Source organism: Lissotriton vulgaris, chromosome 7 (assembly GCF_964263255.1).
Source record: "Lissotriton vulgaris chromosome 7, aLisVul1.2, whole genome shotgun sequence".
Lineage (NCBI taxonomy): Eukaryota > Metazoa > Chordata > Amphibia > Caudata > Salamandridae > Lissotriton > Lissotriton vulgaris.
The window spans coordinates 995102812-995125917 of NC_141695.1; the positions used below are offsets into that span (position 1 = coordinate 995102812).

General features: G+C 44.5%; 1 protein-coding gene across 1 annotated transcript in view; it reads left to right on the forward strand.

Moving 5' to 3' along the window:
* WWC1 (WW and C2 domain containing 1) overlaps nt 1-23106 on the forward strand; it is a 370240-nt gene that overhangs the window by 295063 nt on the left and 52071 nt on the right. Inside the window, exons 16-17 of the mRNA XM_086931411.1 lie at nt 1665-1811; nt 22045-22145. Coding sequence (XP_086787537.1) covers nt 1665-1811; nt 22045-22145 — 248 coding nt within the window. The remainder of the gene's footprint in view (nt 1-1664; nt 1812-22044; nt 22146-23106) is intronic.

The following is a 23106-nucleotide window of genomic DNA, read 5'->3' on the forward strand; positions in this document are numbered from 1 at the left end:
ACTCTACCTGAAACCATTTTCACTGGACCCCTCCTTTCTACTGTTGTGTCTCTTTAATTACTCATTTCTTCTGGTAGTTAAGATTGAGTCATTATTACATTAATAGACTATACCCTTTTATGTGTGTTTAGCTGGTTTAGATGATGCAATCGCCACCCATGAGGTTGATATCCACGCTATATAAATGTATATGTAAGTGTGTGTGTGTTAGCTGATTTTTGAAACCCTATTAATTCTGACCTCTACACGTAACTCTACCAGAATTTCTAAAGCAAATATTAGTGGGCCCCATTGAATTGTTTTACTAAATGTGGTGATTGAGAAGAGGATTGGTGTAAAGGGTGAGGGGAAGAACCTAGTGTCAAGTAACAAGTGTCTCTCTACAAAAAAAACGTTTAGATTACTGAAAAATACAGTGAGAAATGTGAATGTTTTAAAGCCTTTTAGTTTCAGATATTTTCCAGTTAAGGCCTAATTTGGAGTTCCCCAGTTACGTCCCCATTAAGTCTGCCACCAGAGTTACTGATGCCTGTGGTAGTTCTAACTCTGGCTGGGGGGGGGTGTACAAAGTGGACCCATAGGGTTCTTATAGAAGTGAGGAGTTACCTGGAGAACCGGTGACTCCATTCCAGATTCCTTAATTATTCGTCATTCCTTACTTTTACTTCATTTGCGGACTTCAACAGACAAAATCTGCAGATGATCCATAGTGTATCTAATGCCTGACGGACCAAGTGACTCCTGTTACTTGACCAATTCAGAATTATGGGGTCCTTGTACTATAGCCCTTAGAGTACTTAACACATCTTATATTCACACCCACTGTCCAGTCCTCATGTCCCCTATACATACCTCTGTATACACAGGTCCACGATTGGCTCACCCCCTACGTTCAAACAATGTTTCTTATATCATTAGATACCTCTGAAGCCATATGACACAGCAAGTGAAGTGAAGGACCTTGAGTGTAATTGGCAAGCACATTGCTAAAGACCGACATGATACTGGCCCTTTATCTCACCAGAACATTTGCTTGAATAGCAGTTTTGCTCCTGGTGCATTTCCATCAGTATATGCAGCAACTGCATTGCGGTTTAAATTTTAGGGGCCAGAGCACCTTGTCCATCTGATTCAAACAAATTTCCTTGTTTATAATTAGAGTCTAATACATGTTAATCATGTATTCCATGCGATTGCTTCTGCTTTCATCTTTTCAAGCAGATGCAGCCTTTTCCTGGACGTTTCCATGGCTTTTGCATGCGTTTGGCTTGGATTTGCTAGACTGCGCCCAACAGGAAACGTGCTGATTTCATCTCATTGCATTATAGGATTTACGAGGGAAGTGTAATAGTCTATTAATCCTTCCCAATATTTAAGTGACTGGCAATTCAAAGATGTAAATGCTCTGTTGGCTACAAAATAGATTGATTGGCTCTTCATCCAAAAATGCCATTTTCTGGAAATGAGCGGTTAAGCGCAAATCCACCACTGACACTTACATTTAAATTGTTAAGAGTATTCAACTTGATTCTTCTGTTTCTATCTGTTTGCAACTCATTACTATATAAATCACTTTCTTTTTTTATAATGTGGTAACTCAATTTCCTTTTCTATCACTGAGTCCACTTTGTGTTCTAACTGTTTGTTGTTTTCCTTACGCACAGGGCGGGGCTCAAATAAGCCTGGCTGATGTTTGCAGGTCAGGCGAGAAGTCAACACGTTGGTATAACCTACTCAGCTACAGATATTTGAAGAAACAAAGCAAAAAAACAAACCATCGAGCTGCTGAAATGTCCACTGCTGAAAAAACGGTAGGAATAATTGCTGTGCAGTATCATTAAGGCCCTTTTTTGTCCCAGCTTATTAGCCAATACGTTACCTTAGTGTGTCATTGTACCTGCTGCCTTAAAGGAAAAGCCATATACTCAAACACCTTTGGTTGGTAGAAGCATTTCTATTTCTGAGGTTCATAAAAGAGCTAATGTTAGTGGATCATAATTCTTGTTAAATGGCTCTTCCTCAAAACAAATAGTCCTAACATGTGCTTCTTAGGGATCATTGATTCAAGATTTTGAGGTTCTTGGGCAGAGATATTTTACTCCAAAGTTGGCAGCAAAACGAAATCTGCTTACTGCTCTGTTTCCTGTATGGTCATATAATAGCTGTTAGGGAAATACCACGTCCACCCATGTACCTGTCTCTTTTAAGAAAGTCCCTGAGGTGTCCAGAAATATCTGTGGTTACAGTTCCTACACCGAATGCAGCATTCATTCCCTCTTTAGATGCTAAGATTACAGAAGGAGAATGTTGTCATAGAATGAGTAAATTAGGGTTCTTGGTGTGTCATTTGGAAAGACCGAGGGCATTAGGTTAATTAGATAAAACATCTTCATTGTAATAGAGTAACCTTTGCAGAGATATGCAATTCCTTCCTGTTTGTGATCTGATCTGTGGAATAAAGGCATTTATGTTTAATATGTTTTCCTGTTTAGAAAGAGCACTGTTTGCTCCTATGCATTGTGTTTTGATTATATTGCTCCTGGCTACAGTTTAAGATTATATTGAATGCATACTCGTAATCCTTTTTCAAATTGTTGGTCAAGGCAAAATCAAATGCGAGGGCTAACCAGTGTTCTGTTGATCCTCTCCAGGATACAGAAGTTTCTGTGGTTTTTGAAGAAGCCTGCTTTTGGTTGTTAGAGAATGTTGTATCAGAACCAGTCTGGATACATTTCTTTACCAACATATGACATGTTCCTTGAGTCTGATTATATCTTAAATTGAGAGAGGGCGATCACACCCCACCCTACATTGATAGTCTTAGACTATCAATAAAAGAATCCACATGTTTTCTGATGTTTTTCATTAAAAGTTTCCCGCCTAGGCAAATAACCCATCTCCAGACATAATATTAAGCCAAACCTGTGTCACAATGTATTTTCTCATTCAGTGCCCGGTTATCTGACTGACCATTTGACAGTCAGTGATGTGACTGAGAAGACCTATATAGCTCACATACCATGCGCTCCTGCGCCTACCATGATCTGTAGGGCAGGGTACATTCCACTCATGGAAAGTGTCATCTGTAGAACTCTACAAACACATTCCTAGCATAGCGGATATTTATAGTGCCCTGAATTTGACACTCCGAATAAACTTTACCAGCTTTGATTCTTTGACATGCCTGGCCCACTCCATGCACAGCTTAGATATTTTGGCGGAGGTGTGGTGAGGTGTGGGTACCTGTGCCGGTTTATTTCCCTGTGTTCCGATGCTGGCAAACGCTGCTTGTGAATGGCGTGTCTAATTACAATTCCTGTTATGTAATAATTCTTGGCAGCTATTTTATCTGCCTTAGCTGGTTGTGATGCTGAGTCGACCCTGCTGGGATTTACTGACCTGTAATTTTCTTGCATGACACATCTTTTATTACTAGTTCTGTTGGGAGTTTTTATAATGCATTCACAGATTAAAATGTGTATGAACCAGATTGGTTTGCCCTGCCTCTTCTCTCTACCTTCTCCCAGTTGCAGTGCAATTAGTTTTCACGCCCATTAACGGAAAGAGCGCTCGAGCAGTCACAGGTACTGTGGAAAAACACCTCCAACATGTCAGTCGTATTTATTGATTAGGATGGTTTTTGACCCGTTCTCCCACTGTGCAGTTGTTGTGGTGGTCTTTGTCAATAGTTTGAGTTTATTGAACTGCCAAAGACACGGAAATCCCGCCAATCTGAGCTTTGTTCTTTATACTAACCTGTTATTTCTCTGACTGGGAGGCTGTGCTTGCAGAGATCGAATGAATGAGGATATGAGTTTCTGACTAATCAGAGATTTGTTCAACATTATTATTTTATTTGAGATGTAGCTGGTGTACATTATGTGCAAATTACTTATATGCACTATGCATCGATTTCCTTATCTTCCCAAGCTAGAAAGCACATACAAAAAGCTTAATACCTAGGATGAATGCTGTTTTTTTAGAATTGGACATGTGTAGTTTTTTTTTTTTTACAATATGCATTCATGATTAGACCAAATTATTAAATACAGACTCTTTTTAGGTCGAGCTGGAGTTGCATCCGATAGGATGCTCTAGTTCGACAACTTTAGTCAGCCGTCTTGGGGGAATTAGGGACAGGAGGGTGTTACGCGCCTCTGTTGCCGATTTTGGCTGGATTTGGGTGCGTGAACGTGCACGCTTTCGCGTTGGTGAACAGGCACGCACGCAGGCACACACACGCCACACATGCACGCAGGCACACACACACACACACACACACACACACACACACACACACACACACACACACACACACCCACACACACACACACACACATGCTCGCACAGGCAGGCAGGCACGCACAAGCACACACACACAAGCACACAGACACACACATACAGGCAAACTCACCCGCCCCCCCCTTACCAGGCTCGCACCACTGTGGCCAGCGTGTCCAGGTCTTCCAGCAGGTACTGCGGCGGCTCCTCTGAAAGCGGCGGAGGCGGCTCCTGCAGAGAGGTAGGTGGGCACCAGGCTGCCTCCTCTCCTTGCTGTTTGCCAGTGCTGCTCGCCGGGCCGCCCGTCGCTCGAGCCGCCCCAGCCTCCATCGGCGGGGATCCCCCCTCACAGCCGCTGTCCTGGCCACGGAGTCCCCCATCGGACGCCGCCCCGCAGGCCGGAACACAGCACTAGGAGCCAGGGGCTTCCGCGCCACATTACCTCGGCTCACAGGGAAGGCATGTGGATCTCGTCGGGGGACAGAAGCTCCAAACGGAGACAGCGCATCTACAGCCGGCAGCAGCGCCCAGCTACACACAGCCCCGCCCACTCAACAACTAGTAGCCAATACCAAACGCCCTAGGTCTCAGTACAGGCTCTATTGGCTGCGGCACGTTCCCACTCCTCTCAGCCCGGATACCACACTCGCAATTCTTTTTTTTTTCATTCTCTGAGCGCTTTGTTTACAAACATAGGCGATGATGTCTCATGCGTACTCAAACCTAAGATTTCCCTTAGACTGCAGTTAGTTGCACTGCCATAAGCAGACGCAGAACGGGGTTTATTCAGCTATGTGTGCATAGTTTCTCTGGCGAGGCGTCTTATGTTTACAGCGTTGCATTGCCACTATCTAATGTGGTTACTAACTGTGGCGTAACAGAAAATGAATTGCCCGCCCGTACAATGTGAAGAGTACCCTTGAGTTCCCCATAGCTCACAGGAGGAATAAAATGGTCTTACGGGTTAGGGGCCACCTAATGAGTAGGACCCGCCCCTGAGCCCCCGTGGGCTGCCAGGGCCTGTGTTACGCCCTAAGCATATGCTACATGGAATTTTCGGTATAGTGTCCCCACTTTTAAAGTGCTGTATAAAAAGTTTGTATTAGATAAAATGTTTATTTTTCTGTAACGTTTCAATAATAAACAATGTGTTGCTGTTTCCAGGTTTCGATAGCTGCCAGGTTATCTATGCACAGTGCAGTGTATCACTGAATACTATGGGGCAGATTCAGCCGGCATTCACTGTGGGGCTCACTGCGCAGCGCTGATCACTTCTTTTATGCTCCGTTTCCCAGCGCTTCACGGCCAGCTCGTGGCATTAGTTAGCAGTTAGCACCGAGTTCAAAAAGTGGTTTTGTGGTCGTGATAAAGGATACGTTGCACTAACTGTGCAGCACCGAGCACGCCCGGAGAGTTCCATTGTTACATATATGGACTGCAGTAAAACTTCACGTACTAGTACAACGTCCAAACAGCGGTCTCGTTTCCTATGGGAAGGCTCTCTGTTGTCACATGTGCTCATTTTCGGAGATGGCCCCACAGCGCCGAGCACGCAGAAGGCGCAATGTATATATGAGGTTGATGGTTGGAAATATTTGTACAGCCCCTTCAAACCAGACATGTGGCGCAATTGTCAGAACTGCAGACTTTGGAACTGAGGAGCCAAGTTCCAGTCTTGGTGTCGGCGCAACACCCAGCGATTCTGGGCAAATCACCTACTCCCCTGTGCCTACCAGAAATGTGTTTTATTGTATGAAACTTGAAATTGACTGCACAGCGACGAGTAAATTATATCCGACTCGTGAAAGCCTAGCCTAAATAAGTCTCTATTTCATAATTACACGTTGTAATCAGTACATACTTCGAAATACATTTCGACTGTCACCTTTTTTAGGTCTCGCAGACCTAGCGTTGCATATAGCACGTAGGCCTCCATCATGAGTGGGCCATTAATTCCAATGGGGGAGGGCTAATGGGCCCATCAGCATTGCACATTTTGCGGAAACAACGCAGCTCCCTGATCTTTCATCCGAGAATTCACCTGCTGCAATTAGTCAAGGTGTACAGGTTTAATAACTGGGGAAAATATGTAGAAATCGACACAGTAAGTCCAATTTCCACATAATATTTCCCCAAAACGTGTAAATTCAGAAATATAAATGCAATTTTCAGGACCTCTGATAGTGGTAATTCTGGAGTGGGGAAGTGATGTACCCTCTCTGGTCGGCGGTAGTCCACGGGCTCCTAATATGAGGTAAATTGAACGGTAATGCTCTGCATCTGTCTTACTTTGTTTCATAGCATGGTACACTATTTCTACGGTCGTACTTTAAATTTTACATGCTGTGCCATATCTCTAGTATTTCTGTGGCTCCCTATGCTAATGCTCTGGTGCATAATGACCCAAATCTGGTACAGTATTTCCGATGGTAGTGATATGAACTGTGGCCTGATGTTACTGTGCCCGTGATATGGAAATTATTCAGATGTTGCCACTATTTTCCAAAATGTTGTATTTCTGTGGCATTCTGTTCGTAATCCTCTGGATGAGGCACACAGCGGCTCACAGTGCGGTATTTGTGTGGCACTGGTATTCCTACCGTAATGTTGGGAATGTGGTATAGGATGGTTATAATATTTGTGTTGTATACATATGGTAATGCAGTTGCATACAATAATTAAAATTAAGACACTGGTCTGGTACACACTTGACTTAAAGCGGTTAAAAGTATGTAAATGACAATGTTTTCAAATTATTTTCTTTGAAAAACACATAAATAAAAGGCATTGTCATTTACAATGCCAATAGCTCAAACTCCCGCAAATGCGAGACCTATTGCATTGCAAATGCTTGTTTTATTCAGACATCGCAGTGTCCTTATGCAGCCATGCACCTTTCGTTAAGGAACATTTACTCAATGTTTGTGCACACAACTGAATGGTAAAATTCCCACTCAAAATGTTGTTTTAGTATTTCTTAGCCACTCAGTGTTGTTTGCTGCCCATCCGACCAGAGTTCTTACTCAATCATTCACCTTAGTCTAACGGAATAGTTTTATTCTGAAAATCTGCTTGGCCACCACCTTCCGCCAGACTTTTGTTAAAATGTTCTAGAATGTAACTTCCCAGGGCCATGGCTCCAGTCCCAGGAGTTTCTGAACGTCTGCATTATTGGGAATGCCGTACATACTCAGAAATGCTCATGTGTCCTTCCTTTGGTAACATTACAGAAATACCAGAGTACAGTACACTGGTCCCTCTTGAGGGAAATGTTAATAATTCAGTCCAAAGCCATATTCTTACTGTCCTTAAAAGTCTGTGCCGATTAGTGTTTTCCCCTTTTCAGGATTAAGTCCAGGCTTTTCCCACTGCAATTTAGCCAGTGTCGGTTTTTTTAGTTCAGTAAGATGCTCTAATACGTGTTTCCCCTCTGCTTGGTGTGACAAGAATAATGCTGATAAAGTAGCTGAAAAGTATTTTCTCAAGTCTGTTTTGTGGGAAAGCCTCCAAGTTGGCCGAATTTTTGCCGCTAAAATTGCCACAGTATATGATTTTTTTGCTAAAGAAGTCCATATGGGTTTGTTGCATTTCTAGTCAAAAATTCGGATTTTTTAAATTATATTACTGTGTTTGAACAGTATCATGTTTTTGGAGCAGATGACAATGCATATTTTGGGCTCCTGTTCAGAACAACGATGAAGTTTATTGAACATGTTGATGCCAAACAATATTGAATTCTGTTTAAACTTTAAAAAATGTGGTCACACAAAAACAGCTGAAATATCTCTTGTCTGGTGGTGTCTCGGACATCTTTAGGATAGCATTGGGTAGACTGAGCGGAGTGAGATGTAGTGGGCGAGTAGTTAAGATAAAGAAATGTACACGGGTGAAATAAAGACCGAGAAAAATCAGCATCCAAGGGGGTTTCTTGAAGGTGGTGCCCGGAGCAGTAAGCCGCTTTGCTCATGCCATAATCTGTATCTGTTTTTGAAGGCATTTGACCTTTTCCTGTTTTAAGCCTTTGTTTCAGTATTCTGCTCAGATTGCAGAACCAGCAAGTTATCTATCGTTTTTATTCACTTTTCCATTTATTATTTGTTATTCCGGTTGTTCAAAAGAAAATCAGTCACAGGTAACTATGGTTTTCTACCACATATGTTGCTAACATACTTTATATATAAACCCAAATCTGTGACTGGGGGTGAATGCTTGATTTATTCAGCATCCGTCCATAATCTGTTCTTTTTGCTTTTGTCACCCTAAGTGAGAAGGGTATGCCCAGGCGTGGCTGCCATGCTCATTGTGCCACTGGATTCAAGCTAGCCTGGCTGATGTGGGTTGATACCCCGAAACCGGTCCCTGTATGCTTGTTTCTGGCCCAGGGAGTACTTGGCCTGGCATTTCGGGCTGGACTGCTCCCATGGTTAGCAGGGTCAGGAAAGATTTGCATATTGCTGGGTGCAAACTGGTGGTGTGGTGAGCAAAAAAAGCAATGGATTAAACCCAGCTCTGTGACTGGGGGTGAATGTTTGATTTGTTCAGCAATCCATTTATTATCTGTTCTTTATACTTTATTTTTGAAAATCTGTGTAATGCACTGCTGTTTAAACCCTACTGCTGTGCATCTCCTTGTATAAAATAAGCTCATCAAGCTGCCCGCAAACTGACAAACACATTTTCACAATTATTCTATAAAATATTAAAATACTGCAAGCAAGTTTGAGAATGTTATGGGGTTTAAGCACGCACATTCTAACTGATATAGAAAAAGATGATTTGCAGTAATGCATTTCAAATTCGCATGATAGAAATATAAAGGGTAAAACATAGCAAATCAAACAGCTCAAGTGAGAATTTTCCAGACGCTATCCTTTGTTTACTTCATTTTTAAATAAACCCTATATGTGAAATTAAAAATACTGCAGTCAAACGAATTTGAAAAAAAATTGATGTTCAGTTTTCATGCGTCTGTCATTCCCAGCTGCAAACTAGCCTGTGTCAAAACACCTCTTGTCAGATAGTCCTGCCTTTTCAGCCAAAAGCACTTAGCAAGTATTGGAAATGTTACACTAGTTCAATATGAAACTGCAAGCCCTAAAGTGCAGTGTATTGTTGGCTAAAACACCAGAAATGGCAGAATATTATTCATTTGAAATGGGGCCAGCCCTGAACACATTTAACAGTTTAGACATTGACGATATGTTCCTTTATCTCCCTTAAAAGTACAGTTAAAAACCGTTCATTATCAGAAATGAGGAGGTAGGTTTATTTGACCCCCCCCCCCCCCCCCCCACTCACATATTGACACCTAATCTCCAGCCTCGACATGACTGGCTAAGGAGTTCCTAATCTCCTGTTACAGAGGATTTCACCTCCCTTATTTTCTCTCATTAGAATACAGTGTTGTTCTTCGTCTGTTTTTCAGTGTTTTGTCTGTGATGTAAGCCTGTAGCTAGTTAGTATTGCAAGGTAGGCTTCCAGCTTTTTCAGAACAGGTACACCTGAAGCAATTTCAAATTGATCAGATAACAGCATCCAGAAGAATTAAGGAGCCATCTGAGAAGTGAGGTGAGGTGTATGTAATGATTTCCTGAAGGTGGGAGAAGCTCCTGAGATTTTTTTTTTACTTCTTGGAGACCTTGAGCCACCAGATGTCTTGAAAAGTTTGGACAAGCAGATTGGGATTTTGTCTTTTTTGCTTTGAAAGCTAAGCATTTCAGCTTAAATTTGTTTTGGGCTTTAACGTGGAGTCAACGTAGGTCCGTGAGTATTGAGGAGAAGTAGTCTAATTTCTTGGACCCAGAGAGACCCATGGACCAAGGACCAAAAACTGAGAAGCCCTTGCTGGAGATGAAGATTGTTTTTGTCTTTAAAGTATTACAACGCTGCATTGATTTTCAATGTTTCAGAAAGGTAATAATCAAATATCGATAAACTCTTTCCTTAACTAGAGACATCCTGGAGAGTGTGACCGTCTTCACCAAGCTCGATCTGTGGGGTACATACAGTCTGGAGAGGTGTGGAATACTGCTTTCAGTACTCCCTTTAAGCATTTGAATATCTGGTCATGCCCTTTGGGTTGGTCTGTGCCCTTCCAGTGTTCAAATGATTCATGGTTCAAGTATTCAGACACCTTAAATCAATGTGCGGTAGTATACACACATGATACTAATTTTTTTCTTGGAGTCTCGCAGACCACAGTTTTTATGTCACTTCAGTTCTGCCCAGATTTAGACAGCACCAACATTTTTGTAAACCGGAAAATGTGAATTAAAAAAAATTCTTAGTGAATACCATGGGTTTCCTGCAACAGCACATGGAGTCTCCATTGATCAAAAAAGATTTTTTCAAATATTGACTGGCCAACTCGAACTACATTTAAAGAAATCCAGTGTTCCATGGGATTTGCTAATATTTATCGTCTGTTCATTGTAAGCTTTGCTTGGTATACCAATAACATTATTAGAGTTTTCAAGAAAGAAAGCATAAAGGATGGATTTTCTTTTCGGTAGGGCAGAGGAGGAGCCATTTAAAGATTTTAAAAGTAACTTTACCCAAAGAACTAATCTAAGATATCTAATTGCAAAAAAAGAAAGTTACGATGGACGATGATTTTTCTGACAGGGCTGCGTTTTTTGCAAATGCTAGAGGATGACAGTTTGGAATATTTAATCTGTTATCTTTTACATCATTTATCTCATTGTAAAGATAAATATTTCATTCTTGAGATGGAACTCTTCACCATAAAACATGCATGTCTGGAGTGGAGACGTGTTAGTTGAGATTAATATATTAAAATCATCTATGTCACCGCAAATGGAGTAGACAGGCCCATGGGGTATACTTCTTCTCTAAGAATGACTTTTTTTCATAACTTTCATATTAGGATCTAAGAATATATTAGCAGAGGCTTTATCTTGATGCGATCCAGATTGTGTATGACTAGCATTCAAAATTGTCTTCCTCTGACCTGAATTTTGGGGTTAAAGAAGCACAGATAGCGTGAGTCCTTCAGATTTGGGAGAGTTCTGAGTTAGACACCCTTAATACAACTCAATGGCCTATAGTTTCAACAACAAGCCTTATTAATTCTTCTCACCTGGCACCCAACCATGTTTCGATATCTGGGAATATATATATATAGAACCCTGTGCCCAGTAGAATCACGCTAGCGAAAATGATAGTGTTACCAAAGCTATTGTATTATTATGCCAACCTCCCAGTCTACATCCCCGCAGACATTTTCCGCGAGCTGGAAACTTCATTAAGGAGCCTTATCTGGAACAAAGAGCGACCAGAGTAGCGCTGACAACGCTATATGCACCAACGGATGCAGGGGGCCTAGCAGTTTCCAACCAGGAACTCTACTACTTGGCGGCACACCTGCAGTGGATAGCTGGCTGGCTACGCGGAAAAAGTCTGGGAGATACTGCTACAGACACCACGGTCTTGACACTAACACAGGTGCACATTCTGTTTCACCCGCTGACTCCTTGCCCTTTACAGCTACATCTAGCTGTTGCACGTCGCTGCTATGTACGGAGCCTGAGACTAACCAATGACGTGCTGCCGTATGCGCCAGTACTCCCGTTGCTATGTACGCCCAAAGAGCGGGATATAGTCACAGAGGTGGCGCTGGAACAGTGGGCCCGGTGCTGGAGTGGACACTATAGGAGATTTGTATGCGGAAGGGTCACTAGTTCCCTTTGCAACATTGGTCGCTGACACGGGCCTCCCAACGGGGCAATTTCTTCTGCATGCAGGGCTTGTGCGCACGCTAACACGGGCTGGGGGTGACCTCTCAGAGGAATTGCCGACACACCTACAAGTGCAATATTTACATGTTATGGGAAATGGCTCTCATGTGATGCACTGGCTTGCACAAGCGCTCCTCACTCATACACAGTTTTCTTCCCAGAAGCAACGAGACAAATGGGCCGAGGGCATGGGATGGCTGTGGATGGATAAGGAATGGGCAGTGGTGTTGGCCGGCGCCACGAATGTTTGCGCAACTCACGCTTCAAGCTCATACAGTACTATATCATTCACCGCGCGTATTTGTCACCCGATAAGATTTAATCGATACTTCAAACTTAAAACGTCTGCATGCCCACAATGTGCACTCGTAGCTGCAGACCTTTTACACATGCTATGGTCATGCCCCTTGCTACAAACATACTGGCGCAAAGTAACGGCTTCTCTGGCGGAGAGTGTCGGTGAGGTAGTGCAGCACACCTGGGAGGTATGCATATTATACGGAAGGGCGAAACAGACGAAGGTCTCTGCCAGATTTTGGGATCTTGGGCTCATTACGGCGAAAAGATTAATCACTAAGCGCTGGAAAAATAGGTAACCCCCGAGTGGCACAGTGGCGCAACTCCTTTGACAACTGAGTGAGGGCAGAGAGCACGACACTGCACAGGGAAGAAACAGCGGGATTACGGAAATACCCCATTGCACAGCCCTGGGATGACACTTTGAAGGCCTTTCACCATGCAGGTCATAGGCTCAGCATTTCATGACCACACCAATGCCAATCCTACCAAAGAGTGTGGCTGTGCTGGTGGCGGTGGCCACAAGTGACCCCTCCATGTCCCTCATCCGTATGCGAGTCGCCTCTATTGGTTCACGTTGAGGTGCCGCTGTTCAGAGTACCTGACGCTTTGATTCTGATATGCCACAGACGAGGCATAACCGTAGCATGAGCTCTTATCCCTTCCACCTCCTAAGCTAGTCCTACCTACGCGATAACTATGTGCCTTCTAGCCTCCACACGGAACTTACCACACGTGCGATACCCTGCACTACTGATAGTACATGATAACTTGCCCCAGTATTGGAACTTTCATAGATTCCCATGCTTTGTATCATTCCCCGTCGTCGGAATGGGAGCCTCGGTAAATAGAAAATACCATAGTAATAAGCACAAAGTGAAAAAATAGGCCTAGGCCTCATCTCATTTTGTAGCTTATCCACCTCTTTTTGTAAAAGAGACCAAAATTCTGCAGTAGCCTCACCCCATAGAACCTTCCTGAGAGAAGCTCAGAGCCTCAGATTTTCTACCGCACGTTGTGCAAGGGAGTCTCCATTGAGCTCTGCTCAGTTTTTGTTATTTCTTCAACTACTTGGATATTTTCTCATCATGTCGGAGAAGAAAGCCCTTTTTAGAGCCTGTGCCACCTGCTCTAAAAAGAGGTTGTTTGTCGAGGACAAACACGAGGATTGTATCTACTGTTTGTATCCGGACCATAAACCAACAGGCTGTCCGATTTGCAGATCCTTCTCAGCAAAGACCTTGAGGGACAGGGAAGGACGTCTCCTCACATGGCTTCAAAAGATGAAGGACCGGAAGGATATTATCTCTTCGGACAGTGAGGGCTCCTCGTCGATGGTGTCATCCAGGAAGTCTCTGAAGAGGGGTAGGTCCCCCCTTTCTGCTTTAGACGAGTCCCGTCACAAGGCCTTACCAGGGACCTCTGATAGGTCTGACAGGCCTGCTGCCCAAAAATCTCCTCACCACGGTGAAAAGGAGAGGCAGGGTAAGCCTGAGGAACAACAGTCCTCAAAGAAGGTGAAAAAGTCTTCAACAATCTCTTCACCTCCCTCGGAGAAGGATCGAGGGGTCAAGAAGCCTTCAACTCCTGTTCAGGAGGTCACTTCAGACAAAAGGCAGAAGTCGTCGACGATTAAACTATCAGGTACGTCGTCGACGAGTGTTAAAAAGGACTACTTTGCCAAGGTTGCCTCGTCGACGGGCTCGTCGACGACGGCTGTGTCGACGACGCCTACATCGTCGACGGTTTTCAAGGCTCCAGATTCCTGTTCGTCGTCGACGAGGGTGACCATCTCCACGTCGACGACAATGACTGCAAAGCTGGCGTCGACGGCGGTGTCGACGACGAGGACGACTTCGACGACGACGATGTCGACGACGCCGGTTACCATGTTGCTGATGACGAGCTTGTCGACGATCCCGTCGACGATACCACCATCGTCGACGATGAGTTCCACCTCGTCGACGACGCAACCCCCGACGACGGGGACAGTGTCTACGTCTGCACTTCCACCATCGACGCAGACCCATAAGAGCTTGCCGTCGACGACGGCCTCGTCGACGACGACCTCGTCGACGACGGAATTTTCTGAAAAACATGTTTTTTCGCGTAAAAGGAGGCAAATAACGCCAGAGATGACGTATCCTCGCCAGGTTCAGAGATTACCACCTAGCCTACTGTTGGAAGAGGACTCTGATGAAGAGACTTTTAGTGAATTTGGGCAAGCCTATAGCCCATCTGACCTCCAGGTTAAGGTTCAGGAGGTTAGCTCTGAGGAAGAGCAGATGGAACGACAGCACTATGTTCCAGAACATTATTATGCGGAGGAGCGCACTACTACCAGGCACATGCCTTTACAGCAGCCTGTGCGTCAGGTACCTGAAGGGATGGTGGCAATACCATCCACCTTGGTTGCGGATTTACAACTTATGTTGCAGGACTACCGGCAACGTTTTCCTGCTCCTCCAGAAACCCAACAAGTGCGCCCCCCAACACCTCCGCCTCAGACATTACGACCTGTGGCAGACCTTTCTTTGCCTCCAAGAGAGCGTGCCACTGCGCCGGAAGTGCGCCCACAAGAGGTGGTACAGGTACAGGATACTGATGATGACGCTGCTTCTTCAGATGCAGACCAGCAAGCGGATCCTGATCAAGATCAACAGGCACCGTGGAATACTGCTGACCCTATAGATCCGGACAACACAGATCCAGATAACAATACTTCGCCTCCAGCGGACGTTGGAGGGTTTCACAACCTAATGGACAGGGCATCCAAAAGATTTGGTCTCCCAGTGACCACGGTTCAATCGGATTGCTTCTTGTATGACTTTAAAGAACCATTCAGAAAATCAGTGAGGTCCATACCGATCATTGAGCATGTCTGGTCTGAGGGCTCGAAGGCTATGCATAATCCGGCCACAGTCCTCCCGGTGCTACCGAGACTGGAAAAGAAGTACAAGGCACCTAATGGCAGTCCGGCATGTTTGCTTGGCCAACCGAAACCGGATTCGGTCATTTCTCAGGCCGCCCAGAGCAAATCCAAGAATCCTTCTACGCTGATGACTACACCGCCGGATAAGGAGGGCAGGCGCCTAGACAATGTAGGCAAAAAATTTTCAGCTATGGCCAGTCTCCTGGTTAGAGCAGCCAATGCTTTAGCGATTCTAGGACGCTATGATCGGCAAATGTGGTGCGACCTTGCTCCATTTGTAGAAGAACTGCAGGATTCTTCTAAAGAGGAGGTAAAGAAGATTTTGCTCGAAGGGGAACGGGCCTCTTCGGAGGTCATTGATGTGGCAATGGATATAGCGACCACCGCATTCCGAGCACTTGCCGGCTCGGCGGTTCTGCGACGCCAAGGGTGGTTAAAGGCCACATGGTTCAGGCAGGAGGTGCAGAATAAGATCTTGGATCTACCATACGACGGTGAGATGCTGTTTGGCAAGCACGTCGATGAGGCCCTGCAAGGCATCAAAAAGGACACGGATACAGCTAAGTCCTTGGGTACATTACAGTATCATAAAGTGCCTTTCAGGGGGGCTAGAGGTAGAGGTTTTTCTTCTTATCGTGGAGGAAATCAAAATCGCTACTCTTCTGGAGCACAGTCCAGCCAGACGTATAAGCCTCAATACTCTCAAAGAGGTTCTTTCTCTCGCCAGCAGCCTAAAGGACGTCAGGGGCAGCAAAGAAGAGACAACACCAGGAAACAATAGCGGCCAGGTGGCTCTTTCCACTGTTCCTGTTCCCTCATTCACATCAGTGGGGGGCAGGATTGCCCATTGCCTAAACAACTGGATGATTATTACATCGGATCAGTGGGTCCTACAGATTGTCAGAGAAGGACACACATTGGAGTTTCAAGACCTTCCTCCAACGAGAGCGCCGGATGCCTTCCCTCCCAAACATCTCAGGCTCCTTCATCTCGAAGCCCACCAACTTTTCACCAAGGGGGCGGTAGAGCCTGTACCCCTTTCGCAGAAGGGGAAAGGGTTCTATTCCAGGTTCTTCCTGGTTCGGAAGACAAAGGACAAGTGGCGTCCAATTTTAGATCTACGGCAGCTCAACACTTATCTCGTGAAGTTGTCCTTCAGGGTGGTCACTCTTCAAGACATCCTTCGTCTGCTCGATCCAGGGGATTATATGGCGACCCTAGATTTGGAAGACGCCTACTTCCACGTTCCAATTCATCCAGCTCACAGGCAATATCTACGATTTACAGTGGGCAAGAGCCACTTTCAATTCAAAGTACTGCCATTTGGTCTACGGTCCGCCCCGCGGATCTTCACAAAGATTCTGGCTCCGGTGGCAGCTTTTCTCAGGAAGCAGGCAATTCAAGTATTTCCATACCTGGACGATTGGCTGCTAAAGGCTCCATCTGTTCTAGAAGCGTCCAATGCAGTACGGACATGCAAAGATCTGTTCGAGCGACTAGGTCTTCGACTCAACAGGGAAAAATCGGTTCTATGCCCATCCAAGTGAGCGAGGTTCCTAGGGGCCATCCTGAACACAGACAGCTGCTTAGCCCTCCCATCGGAGGAACGCCAGAACAAGCTAATGTGTTCAGCTCGTCTTCTCCAATCTCGAAAGTCACTGACAGTCCGCAGGTACAAATCGCTTCTCAGATCGATTTCATCTTGCATACCTTTAGTTCCGCACTGCAGGCTCAGGATGCGTCCACTACAAGAGCAATTGGACAGACAGTGGCGGCAGGTCACAGGATCCTTCGACGACAGGATTGTCGTTACCCAGGAAATGAGGAAAGCAGGCAGCTGGTGGTTGTTGAAAGACAATCTTTCCAAGGGATTGTCGTTCCGACTTCCACCATCTCCCCTTATTTTAACAACGGATGCTTCCATGGAAGGATGGGGAGCGGTCCTCCAAGAGCTAAAGATCAGCGGTCATTGGAGTCCAATACAGAGCAAGTTCCATATCAACCTCCTGGAACTTCTCGCGATCCGTTTGGCTCTGCAAGCTTTTCTTCCGAGGATTCGCAACCGTGCAGTGCTGGTTCGTACGGACAACACCACAGCCATGCACTACATAAACAAACAGGGCGGAACAAGATCCTCCACCCTCTCCAAGGAAGCCCAGACGCTGTGGAATTGGTTAATCCAGAACAATGTATCCCTCTCAGCGGAACATCTAGCGGGGACACTCAATGTCAAGGCAGACGCTTTGAGTCGCCAGAGAACAGTCTCTCATGAGTGGGAACTGGATCAAACAGTTCTGGAGGAACTCTTTGCACGATGGGGGACACCATCCATCGACCTGTTTGCGACTCCCCAGAACGCCAAATGCCTGTCCTTCGCAAGCAGGGTTCACCATCGGGAATCCTTGGGGAATGCGCTTTTGATTGCCTGGTCAGGCGCCTTTGTTTACGCCTTTCCTCCATTCCACTGATTCCGAGGTTGATCAGCAAACTCAAGGTGGAACCGTGCAGGATGATTCTGATCGCTCCAGCATGGCCCAGACAATTTTGGTACTCGGAACTTCTTCTCCTCTCCCAGGACCAGCCAGTTCTCCTGCATCCTGTTCCAACTTTACTAACGATGTCTCACGGACAGGTTCTACATCCGGACTTGAAGTCACTGCGATTGACAGCGTGGCTCCTGAGTTCAGAGAGTTCCAAGGTTTAGATCTCTCAGGGGAATGTAGAGACATTCTGGCTCAGGCTCGAGCCCCTAGTACCAACAAGACTTATCGTGCTAAATGGAAGAGATTCTGTGTTTGGTGCCGGAAGGAAGGGTTACACCCATATACTTCTTCTCCGCACAAACTCTTGCCTTACATACTTTGATTGGCGAAATCTGGATTGGCTCCATCTTCTGTAAAAGTCCATCTGGCAGCCATCTCTAGATTCAGACGTTCATCTTCAGGTCCTTCCCTATGGTCAGCGAGGATTATCAAACAGTTCCTGAAGGGTTTATTCAGGGTCTTTCCTCCGGTCCGGCCGCCACTACCGGCCTGGCATTTGAATCTGGTTTTGTCATCTCTCATGAAAGCCCCTTTTGAGCCTGTTCATAAGTCTGACCTTAAGTTTCTTTCCTGGAAACTGGCTCTTCTCTTGGCCCTGACATCGGCTCGAAGAGTAAGTGAGCTCCAAGCTTTCACGATTGAGGAACCATTTCTCCAGTTTAAGAATAATGTTCTGATTCTTCGAACAAATCCTAAGTTTATCCCGAAGGTACCCTCGGAATTCCACCTAAATGAGCCGGTAGTCCTGAAACCATTCTTTCCAAAGCCTTCTACACCCGCGGAAAGAACTTTGCACTCTCTGGACATTCACAGATGCCTGAAATTCTACCTGGAACGAACGAAATATTTCAGGAAGTCTTCACAGCTCTTTGTTTCCTTCAGTGCTCCACGCAAGGGTTGTCCAGTTTCTAAAGCTTGTATTTCCCGTTGGATTTCCAGTGCTATACAATTTGGCCACCAGGCGGCTGGGAAACCTCTGCAGCGAGCAGTTCGTGCTCACTCCACCAGATCAATGGCTTCTTCTGCGGCTCTATTCGCAGGAGTCCCTATCAAGGACATTTGCAGGGCAGCAACGTGGAGCAGTGTCCACACCTTCACCCGCCACTACTGTTTGGATTCTTCTGTGAAGGAGGATGCGGCAGTGGGCCAAGCAGTTCTGAGGAATCTGTTCCAATAAGTCGGTGAGCTTTCCTTTTCTATCCCGCCTTCCTATTCGCATATTTTGTATTGCTGTGTTCTTGTCGTATTTTATGATCCTAATGTGTTCTGCTTTTCTGATCAGAGATGTATCACATTTTCAGGTTCATATGTGGCAAAATATGCGTTTTCTGTTTACTGCTGGTTACTCTGATACAAAGCATGGGAATCTATGAAAGTTCCAATACTGGGGCAAGAAAACAAGTTACTTACCTGTAACTTTGGTTCCCCAGTATTGGTAACTTTCATAGATTCCCATGCGCCCACCCACCTCCCCTGGGAAAGCTCAGTCTTCTGGTCTTGGTGGTTAGCTGTTCACAATGGCTACGAAAATCTGAGGCTCTGAGCTTCTCTCAGGAAGGTTCTATGGGGTGAGGCTGCTCTGATTGGCTACTGCAGAATTTTGGTCTCTTTTACAAAAAGAGGTGGATAAGCTACAAAATGAGATGAGGCCTAGGCCTATTTTTTCACTTTGTGCTTATTACTATGGTATTTTCTATTTACCGAGGCTCCCATTCCGACGACGGGGAATGATACAAAGCATGGGAATCTATGAAAGTTACCAATACTGGGGAACCAAAGTTACAGGTAAGTAACTTGTTTTCATTTTTAATTACGGACCCACTTTTTTATTTTATATTTTGTTATTCTTTCATGTTCAGTGTCCCGCTGTTGTTTCGTTGGGAAATTAGTTTTAATGTTCTTAATATCAAGATGTATATATATTCTCTCTTACCTTTATTTAGCTGTTGCTACTGCATATTATCAATACTCCGACTTCCAACTGTACAATGATGTAGATTGCTGGAGACACGTAAGCAGAATAATAATTTTGATGTTGTATCACCCAACACTGTGGCGGATAGAAGGATTAGACACTTTACCATATAGCCACAGCAGTTTATATTTCTTCACGTAGCTCCTTGTTGGCACTGCGCCTTGGACTTTCCTATACTGCATTGATCCTGGACAGGTCTTCACACTTTTACTTTCTATTTGCCATTTTCCTTTTCTTCCCCATCCCCGAAGAGGCAGACCATTTCTATGATGAGAGACTTCTCTGAGGACGAGCACTCAGATACGCATCTGTTAGCTATGATAGAATGCGTGTACATAGGCGTTGTGGCTAACTGTCAACCATACGAATGTCCTAATATGGTTATGTGAAGTACTGACACAATGTTATTTTGGATATTGAGTATTATGTATTGTGAGCAACATACCAGAAAAACCAATAAAAGATATTCAAACAAAAAAAAGCCTTATTAATTCTTATAAGGTGTTGGAACAGAAGGTCATGAAAGTGTGTTACTGTCCCACTATTTCTGGCCTTGATATTAGGATCAGCCATATATTACAGATTCCTTTATACTCAGAGGGAGACTGGTCAGAGAAAATGAGTGGAGAGGCCAAATGATGGGTGTTGATAAGGGAGTCCATTGGTACTGTACTCTGTTTTAGACCAAATGCATAACATTCATAACATGCCTGATCTTAGCAAGAGAAAAGCTATATTTCACCAGAAGTCTGACATAATTATGAATAGTCAAACTTACAGGATCAAATTGAATAGATTATGTAAGTTTCAGGTCAAGAATATGTTTATTGCATAGTTTTTCTTTCAGGAGGAGGTTAAAGGAGATGATTAGTAAACAAAGGAGAGAGACAGGAATATTGAAGAATGTGTAATGTTGGTATTCAAACTTGTCACTTGCAAGTTACATACAGAAGGCTGCAATGGACATTCTGCATGCTCAGCTAACTTATCAGCTATGGTTGTCTTCTTACATTGCTCAGACTCTTAAGTAAATTGTTGTAATAGTGTAAGGGCCATTCTAAAGAAAATTGTGTCAAAAAACAGGTGGGATGCTTTGAAGATATTTTTATTTATTTTATTTAAGAGTCCTATAAAGCGCCTATATGACTCAAAGGTATCAGAATGCTGTATATGAGTAGCGGTACAAAAGGGGGTGGTGATGGACGGAGCATCTGAACCAATCAAACACTCACACAGAGTCAACAGATCTGGGTTTAATCCATCACCTTTCTTTAGCCCACTCTGCCACCCCAGTTCAGACATGGCCATATGCAAATCAGTCTGACCCTGTGCCTCATGGGAACAGTCCAGCCCGAACTGCCAAGCCATGCCTTCCCTGGACCAGAAACAAGCTTCCGAGGACCGGTTTCTGGCATTTCAGCCATCCTCAGCCCGGCTTGCTTGAATCCAGTGGCAAAGTGAGCAAGGGACTCACGTCTGAGCATAGCCTGCCAACTTATGGCGGCCAAAAGCGGTACAAAAGGGGGTGGTGATGCACGGAGCATCTGAACCAATCAAACACTCACACCCAGTCAACAGATCTGGGTTTAATCCATCACCGTTCTTTAGCCCACTCTGCCACCCCAGTTCAGACATGGCCATATGCAAATCAGTCTGACCCTGTGCCTCATGGGAACAGTCCAGCCCGAACTGCCAAGCCATGCCTTCCCTGGACCAGAAACAAGCTTCCGAGGACCGGTTTCTGGCATTTCAGTCGTATTCAGCCCGGCTTGCTTGAATCCAGTGGCAAACTGTTGTTTTTGCATTTGTCACCCCGAGTGGGATGGGTATGCTCAGATGTGAGTCCCATACTCTCCACACCACTGGAGTCAAGCTATCCTGGCTGAAGACGGCTGATAGCCAGAAACCGATCCCAGGATGCTTGATTCCGGTCAAGGAAAGACATGGCTTAGCAGTTCGGGCTGGACTATTCCCATGAGGCACAGGGTCAAGGCTGGTTTGCATATGGCCATGTCTGAACTGGGGTGGTGTGGAGTGCAAAAAAACGATGGATTTAGGCCCAGATCTCTGTACTGGGGTGAATGTATGACATTGTTCTGCATTCTGTCCATCAACTGTTGTTTTTGCGTATATGAGAAGTGGGCAGTGTTTGTTTTTAAAAACAAAGTATTAAACTAATCCAAAATATTTTGAAAGAAGTAGGATTGTCTCTCCAAATTGTGGAAAGTAAAATTCCCCTGTATTTTGTTTGCTGTAAAGGACTCTGTGTGCGCACTTTTGGAACAGACTGCTGTGGAACTGGAAGCTGTAGAGAAGAGATTGGGGGACAGCAGAAGCACCTTAACCACAGAAGAGAGCTGGTACGTATGGAATCCTGGTAATGTAAATAAATTGAACCCGATTCCAGCTTTGTGATTTATAATATCATCTCTTCCCTTTACTGCCATAAATATTCTAAACGTAAGTCACATAATGAATGGTAATCGGAATAATTTCTAGATCATATCAGTTACCATGGGGTAATGAATAACTGATATTGAACCATTTATAATAACTGCTGAATTTAACCACTGATTCATTTTCATAAGAAATAACTGTTTCTTATTTTTAGTATTGCAAGTAAAATTTATTGTCGAAATTTTCAATAAAATAACCTTTTCTTATTGTGAATTCCACATCTTCAAATAAAAAAAAGTGGTAGTGATGTTTCCATGTTTTTAGTAGTCATCAATTACACAACCTTTCTCTTTTTCTTAAGCAATTTATCTTTGAGCCATGACACATTTTGTCACTCTGTCTCTTCCATGTCAAATGGTCCCAGAAAATCAAGCCGCTCCTTTTTTTCTGTATACTTTTTGGATTTGATTAGAATTCATTTTTTTATCCCCATCCTCTGTTCCTTCTAGGCAGATTCCTATGGATTGCGTCCTGCCACTCGGCAGTCTGAGGAAAGGAATATCCTTCCTCTCTTAAATTTATGCTGAAAAGTACCTGCCTTGCATCTTTGTGTCCCTCACTCAACGGACCAGCCCACACACCGCTTATGTACATTCTACACTTGGTTGAACCACATTCATAGGAACTTAACATGTTAAGGTCCTATCTATATTTGCTTTTGATGCAGGCTCTGTTAACACAATTATTTTTAGTACACTGCAGTTATAACCCTCAAGAAGAGGTTCATGATAACACTGAGTGCTGAAACAAATTTGCCCTGTAATTCCTATTGCCATGCTGCAACAACCAGGCCATGCCCTCGCCTGAGAGTTTAGTTTGGGGGTGGTAGGTTGGGGGTAAATCTTTCTCCCAAGAAAACTGAAA